Genomic DNA, 6,878 nt, shown 5'->3' with positions numbered 1-6,878 from the left:
AAGAAGTGCAATAAAGATGATTAGGGGACTGGAGGCTAAAACATAAGGAAAGGTTGATGGAATTGGGTATGTCTAGTTTAACGAAGAGAAGGACGAGGGGGGACATGATAGCAGTGTTCCAATATCTCAGGGGCTGCCATAAAGAAGAGGGAGTCAAGCTATTTTCCAAAGCGCCTGAAGGCAGGACAAGAAGCAACGGATAGAAACTAATCAAGGAGAGAAGCAACCTAGAACTAAGGAGAAACTTCCTGACAGAACAATTAACCAGTGGAACAACAATGAAATATAAAACTATACATTAAAGGTTTTAAAGAATCATTTAATTCCATAATACATTTTATTTCCACCTTCTATTGGTTCTAAAAATAGACAACCTGTTTAAATATCAGGTCTGCACATGGTTTAAAATGATTCAGAAGATATACTTCAGAGCTAGTGAAAGGACAGAACCTCTGTACTATTTATTGAACCTACCTTTCTTTAGGTTTCCATTTGATTCTGAAAAAAAAAGATGTGGCTGTTTTAAGAGTTGCATTAACTTGAGAAAGTCAACTCTTGAAAACAATCACAATGTTCTTTGGATTTACATGAAAGCACCTTTTTCTGAATCATTTCCAAAGCATGTGCAGCCCTTACAGATAACCTTTGCAAAACAAATCATCCTTCTTACAATGCTTGATAAATTTGTCCTATGATCAGTTGTATAATTATTACTCGTAATTCCTGATAGACTGTTAATTGGATTTTTTTTTTTTAGTTCCAGAGAAATTTTAATGTGTTGACATTTCATTTCATTTTTAGGTATTCCTTCTCCAGATGCCAAGAATGCAAATCTTTATTTCCTGGATATTGTAAATCAGGCTAATACCATTTTTCATCTTTTTGATAAGCAGTTCAGTGACCATCTGATGCCATTGGTGAGGTAGATCATTTATTATATCCTTGTGCCAAAAGTCGTGTGGAGTTTGCATTCTGTTTCATAAATGTACCTTTTCTCAAAACCTTCCTGAATAAAGCCATATTAAAAGTGCAGAGCCTTCGTTTAAATAACCTCAGTCTAGTCATTCTGTATTAATGGCTTCCCTTACAAGGGATTGGCCTTCCTTTTGGAAACCTGTCCCTCTTCACTTCCTACCAGTGTGCGTATTTTTTATAAGTAATAAAGCTAATGGTTCTTTCCTCCCTGGACATGCTTGTGCTCTTCCCTGAAGTTGGCTAGTTTGAGAAACGGAATGTTGAACCTAAATAGGCCTCTGATACTGTCTAGAAGGGCTCCTCTTAGATCCTGAAAATGTGTAACACTTTTCTGTATTTGTCTGCATCCTGCGTTCCCTGCCGCAAGTATTCTTTTCACATCAGTTGGATTGTTCTGTATATAATTTTGACATGAAAGCCTATTTTCTGAGAAGGGAAAATAAAAGGGAGATGAGCTAAAAAAATCCTTGCACAAGTTAAGTGCTTGGAATGTTCAGGTTGTCTGCAGTTGATGCATACATTATAATAGAGGGTTGATACTAACTGTCCATTCTTTAATTTATCACAGCTCTTCTCCTAAGCTATCTGAATGTCTTCAGAAGAAAAAGGACATTACAGAACAAATGGAGGTGAAATTGGATATAGGCATAGATAGGCAAGTGAAGATTTCATATTTTAGTTTCATCTTTCATTTTGTCCATTATTGTATTAAGATATTAAATACAGGACTAAATATTATATTTTTAAGAATTCACCACAAGGAGTATATTAAATATTAAATAATAAAAAATAATAATTTGACAGCCTTGTATTCCTTCATTTCTGCAATTTCATGAAAATAGAAACGCATGTGCATTTCATTGCAACTTACGAAGATCACACTGCAACTTTGTAAAATTTAAAATGCTCTTTCTAAAACTACAACCTAGTATTTTGATTTTGAAGGACACTGAATTGCATGATTGGACACATGAAGCACATCTTAGCAGCTGAACAAAAGAAAACCGATTTCAAACCAGAAGATGAGAACAATGTAATGATTCAGTACACTAATGTGAGTAACTATATATAGCTTAGTAAGTGATAAGTGGCACAGCAAGTAATTGGGTTGCTGCTGCTGGTGTTTCCTACAGTTAACTGTGCTTGGGGTATACATTGTATTACCTTGCTTAATAGTAAAATTTTCTTCCACTTATCTAAGAATTCTGGTGCAGGTTTTTTGTGTGATTTAAGCTGGGGGGAATATTAGCATTTCCTTATACAGTATGTTCAATGTTAATATAGAAATTTTTTTAGACTAATTGTATTTCTTCAAATAATTTAGATTTTCTTCAGAAGTCTATGTCCTCTGTTTATTGAGCCACATTATTTGCCATCATGATTTAGCAGCTACCACCAGCAGTCAATCTACCCATTCTATAGAACAATTTATTCTACATTTCAGCTACAATAGGCCATATACAGAAAGCAAGAGTGAAAATGTTCACATCCCTTTTCTGAGAGCATAAATGACAGAGTTAGAACTCTGTGTTGCCATAGTCAGATACAAAAACTGTTAAATTTAGATCAGTGCAATCTTGTATTGTATATTAGTTATAGAGTTGTTTTTCTTAGCATTTTTCCTGCTTAGTTGCAAGGCTTGCTTGTTTTTTCACCTTGGTTGTCTAATTCTTATAGCAAAATAGCCAATAAATGTTTGTTTATCAGCTGGCTTGTTGCAGAGCCTGGTGCTGATAGGGGATTATTGGCCTAAGGTCACCTGGTTAGTTTGCCTGCCTCAGTGAAGAGTAAAACGTAGATGTCCTTCCTCCTGGTCCAGCACCTAAATTGCCATACTATTGGTTCTTACATTTACTTTAAATTAATTATGCCTAAATTAAGAGAGCCAGTTTGATGCAATGTTTAAGACATCACGCTAGAAATTGGGAGACCATGAATTCTAGTCCAGCCTTAGTCATGAAGCCTATCAGGTGACCTTGGGCCAGCCATACTTTATCAATCCTAAGAAGAAGGTGGGAAACCACTTCCAAAAAACCTTGCTAAGAAAACTGTAGGAACTAGTCCTCACAGTAGCCAGGAGTCAGCAACTGAATCAAAGGAACAAAACAACATGCTATTTTAATAGAAATTTATTTTTTATTGGAATTCAAATCTCTTTTGTCTATTCCACAGAGTAAATGCAGAATGATTCTGACATTCTGAATGACTTTACAATTAGCCAATTATATTATAATTGTTTGTTTGAAGGTTATAGGTTGGTGGATATGTGCGATTATTTTCTGTGTTAGTCATATTAATTTTACTAAAAGATTAACTTTTAGTAAAATTTTGTGTAGGTTAGTGAGGGCCAGAGTGCTTTGTAAATAATAAACTAATGGGTAAGATATTCAAGGCAACAGGTCTTTTCCACAATGTATCTGGAAAATTAATACAGTTTCAATTATAGATGTCTGAAATAGGCTGCAATGTAGTTACTTCAGGTAGGACTGGTTTTACCAAGTTTTTTCTACGTAAGCAAACCGCTATCCATTGCAAAGACTTAAAATCTTTTAATAAAAGAGAGGTAGAGAGAATTTCATGTTCTGGGGGGGGGGGGGAATCGTCTGAAAGTGATATCCTAGTTATTTTCATTGAACAAAAGTTGGTATCCTAGGAATTGCCCAGAGAGTCTCCTCTCACCCATTTTGTAGCTTTCATGTCAAGATGAATCTTTTCTCCTTGACGTCCTTGTTTATGTTACAGGCCTGTGCCAAAGTCTGTGCCTATGTTAGAAAGCAACTGGAAAAGATCAGGAATTCTATGGATGGCAAGAATGTGGACAGTGTTTTGATGGAGTTTGGTGTTCGTTTCCATCGCCTTATTTATGAGCATCTACAGCAATATTCCTACAGCTGCATGGGTGGCATGTTGGCAATCTGTGATGTGGCTGAATACAGAAAGTGTGCCAAAGAGTTCAAGGTGAGTATGGGCTATTATTGCAAATGCAGTCTGAGCTATGGCTCATGTGTATTGAACTGGCTGGCATGGGTACGCTGTGGTCTTAATGTTTGTAAAATGAGCACAGTTAAATGGCCTATCTTTCGGGTTTGTTGTGTTCCTGAACCAGATGACAAAAAGTATTGCATTAAGATATGCGTAAATAATTGCTAAAAAGTGTTTAAGCTGATTTTCTGAAAAGTACCCCTTGATATTTATACTGAATTTTGCTTTGCTTTTCCTGATTGTCACAGGTTGCGTTGGTATTGCAGCTTTTTGACACGCTCCATTCCCTTTGCAACCTCCTTGTTGTAGCTCCAGATAACTTGAAGCAGGTCTGCTCAGGAGAGCAGTTGGCTATTCTAGAGAAGAATATTCTCCATTCCTTTGTACAGCTACGCTTTGACTACAGATCTGCTCGTCTTGGTCGCCACTTCAGCTGAGCATGCAGAAGAAGGAAACCAAGCATTCACAAGGACTTGGTTTATCAGCAGCATACGAAAGTGGCTTTTGAGTGAAAAATAGAGTGTGGAGGTTGCTTGGACGAACAAACTGCCATAACTAAATTGGTCTTTACCACTGTCCTGTTTTCATCTTGCTTCTGGAATAAATAATCTTATCAGGTTCCTCCTAAACCATTTTCTGTTTTCCTTTCATAGGAAAAAACATGGTTGTCAGAAAGCACACGGTGCACTAGAGCCTTCTAACTTGTGTTCTGGAGGGAGAGAAATACTTTGATTTTTCAACATTTGTCAATTGGCATGTCTTAGCCAATTGTCCAGTTCTGGCTGTTCCTTTTCCTCAGAGCTTAGTGCTTGCATATATCTGAATGCTTCTAAATATTGGACATGTCTCCAAGAAGCATCTGGAGTCTAGTGTGGGTGACAGTAGCCAAGGTTGCTCTTTTGCTGATAGGATTTCTGTGCCCGATGGGCAGAAACTCAACAGACATATCAAATCACAACATTTAGATGTTGTAGAAAATTGTCACAGGCTCAAGATGTGCTATTAAGATGTTAAAAAGAATATGACATCATAGCACACTACAAAACAAAAAGAGGTTAACGCTGCAGAAATTATATTCATTTTTGTTTGTATCTTGCCCCTCAAAATGGATGATGAATGGAAAGGGGAAAGAATAGAATTAGAACTAGAAAATAGAATAGAATAGAATAGAATAGAATAGAATTTCTTCTTTTTCTTGTGCCATATCAAGGCTACATGAAGAGACTAGAAGCATTTGAAATTTGGATTTATAGGCGGTTGTTACGTATAAGCTGGGTTGACAAGATCAGAAATGAGGAGGTGATAAGCTGCCTGGGAAAGCCAAGGAAAATCATCAAAACAATTAAAAAACGAAAGTTAGAATATTTTGGGCATGTGATGCGACACCCAGAAAAATACGGCATACTCCATTTAATCCTCCAGGGATTGAAGCAAACGAGGTCCAGGTAGAAGAAGAATATCTTCAATGGCTTCAAAATCTAAGGGACTGGTTTGGACAAAACTCAGCAGCACTTTTTCGTGCCTTGTTTTTAAGAAGTTTGAAGATTGGCATAGCTGGTTTTGTGAGAAACAAGAGAAAGAGGATCTTTCACCTACATCAATTGTAGCATCTAATTTAATTTTCAGAATATTATTTAAAGTGTATAATTGACTACATACATCTGGGACCCACATGATTTCTTCCATGAAATTAATTATTGCATGTACTCACAAATAATCTGAGAATGTTAGGTACCAAAATACACCCCAAAAATGCGACTTGACTTACTGTGGATGGGCTTTATAGACCAGTATATACTGTAAATTTCCCCCCTAGCCTTTTAAAGTATCCCTGTATCCCATTTGCTTGCATATAAGTCCATCTGCAGCTAAGCAGAGTCTCAAATTTATAACCAAAATACCATGAAAAATGTGGGTTGGCTTATCTGCGGGTGGTGCATTTTTCATGGTATTTTTGATTAAAAATTTTGAGAGTTGGCTTATCTCTGGGTGGGCTTATATGCAAGTATATGCAGTATGCATATTTTTTCTAACTGAGTAAACTTTCACTACTGTGTAATCAGGTATAAATAGTTTTGAGATAAAACAATTGCTTTAAAATATATCCAACACCCTCTCCCCTGATTTTGAAAGTTTAGCCATGTAAATGTTGCTTTGTTCCGTAACAAAATGGCAAAATAATCAACAGAAATAGGTATGGGTGCATTATTACTGTTCTACATGAAAAAAAATACCAAGGAATACCATTTTAGGAGTTCTTATTAATTCCAAGTTAAGATTCCTTTACCATTTTGTGGTGGGTTCATGGTTGAGCCGTTGTGGAACAGAAAAAAATTGATTTCCTTCTTACGGAAGTACAATAAACCAAACAGTTGTAGAGAGAGAAGCAAGAATGAATTAAATAAAATCATAGGGTTTATGCATAAGGACAAGGATGGGATCTTCAAGGCAAAAATGAACATTGTATTCCAGTGGGGGTGCACTGTTTAATCCCACTGGGATTGGCCCCAGGGAGATAGTTCTCTTACCTGTATTTCAGTGTCTTCCAAAGGACTTCCCCGTTCCCTTTAAACAGAGAAGACTAGTCTTGACATATTACTTTGTAAGTATTCTGCAGCTTTTAAATTACTGCAAGCCCATTTGAGCACAGTACTGTCTGATTTATAGTGCTGTAGATCTTTCTTTAACTGAGTGTGGTATTTATACCGATAAATCAACGAGGTGTTGTGGAAATGAAGGAACACAAGCCAGCTCTTTGGAGAAGGAAAGTTTTAATATGCGCAGGTTCAGATGGCCAAAGCCAATACAAAGATCTGAACGCCAAGGAGCGTCCAGAGTACACATATATAGGTTATACAACGTATGCATTTCCTGACCCCCCTAGGCCCCATATATGGTAATATGTTAAACATTGTGATCTC

At 36.6% G+C, this 6,878-nt stretch overlaps 1 protein-coding gene across 1 annotated transcript in view; it reads left to right on the top strand.

Moving 5' to 3' along the window:
- The window catches only part of EXOC5 (exocyst complex component 5), a 24,583-nt gene extending 19,997 nt beyond the window's left edge, over positions 1-4,586 (top strand). The window contains exons 14-18 of the mRNA XM_015832129.1: positions 802-922; positions 1,544-1,630; positions 1,921-2,029; positions 3,718-3,933; positions 4,206-4,586. Coding sequence (XP_015687615.1) covers positions 802-922; positions 1,544-1,630; positions 1,921-2,029; positions 3,718-3,933; positions 4,206-4,394 — 722 coding nt within the window. The 3' untranslated portion in view covers positions 4,395-4,586. The remainder of the gene's footprint in view (positions 1-801; positions 923-1,543; positions 1,631-1,920; positions 2,030-3,717; positions 3,934-4,205) is intronic.
- The last annotated feature ends 2,292 nt before the right edge of the window (positions 4,587-6,878 follow it).

Source organism: Protobothrops mucrosquamatus, unplaced genomic scaffold (genome assembly GCF_001527695.2).
Source record: "Protobothrops mucrosquamatus isolate PMUCROS unplaced genomic scaffold, P.Mucros_1.0 scaffold_307, whole genome shotgun sequence".
Taxonomy (NCBI): domain Eukaryota; kingdom Metazoa; phylum Chordata; class Lepidosauria; order Squamata; family Viperidae; genus Protobothrops; species Protobothrops mucrosquamatus.
This window is presented reverse-complemented; position numbering and strand designations above follow the sequence as displayed.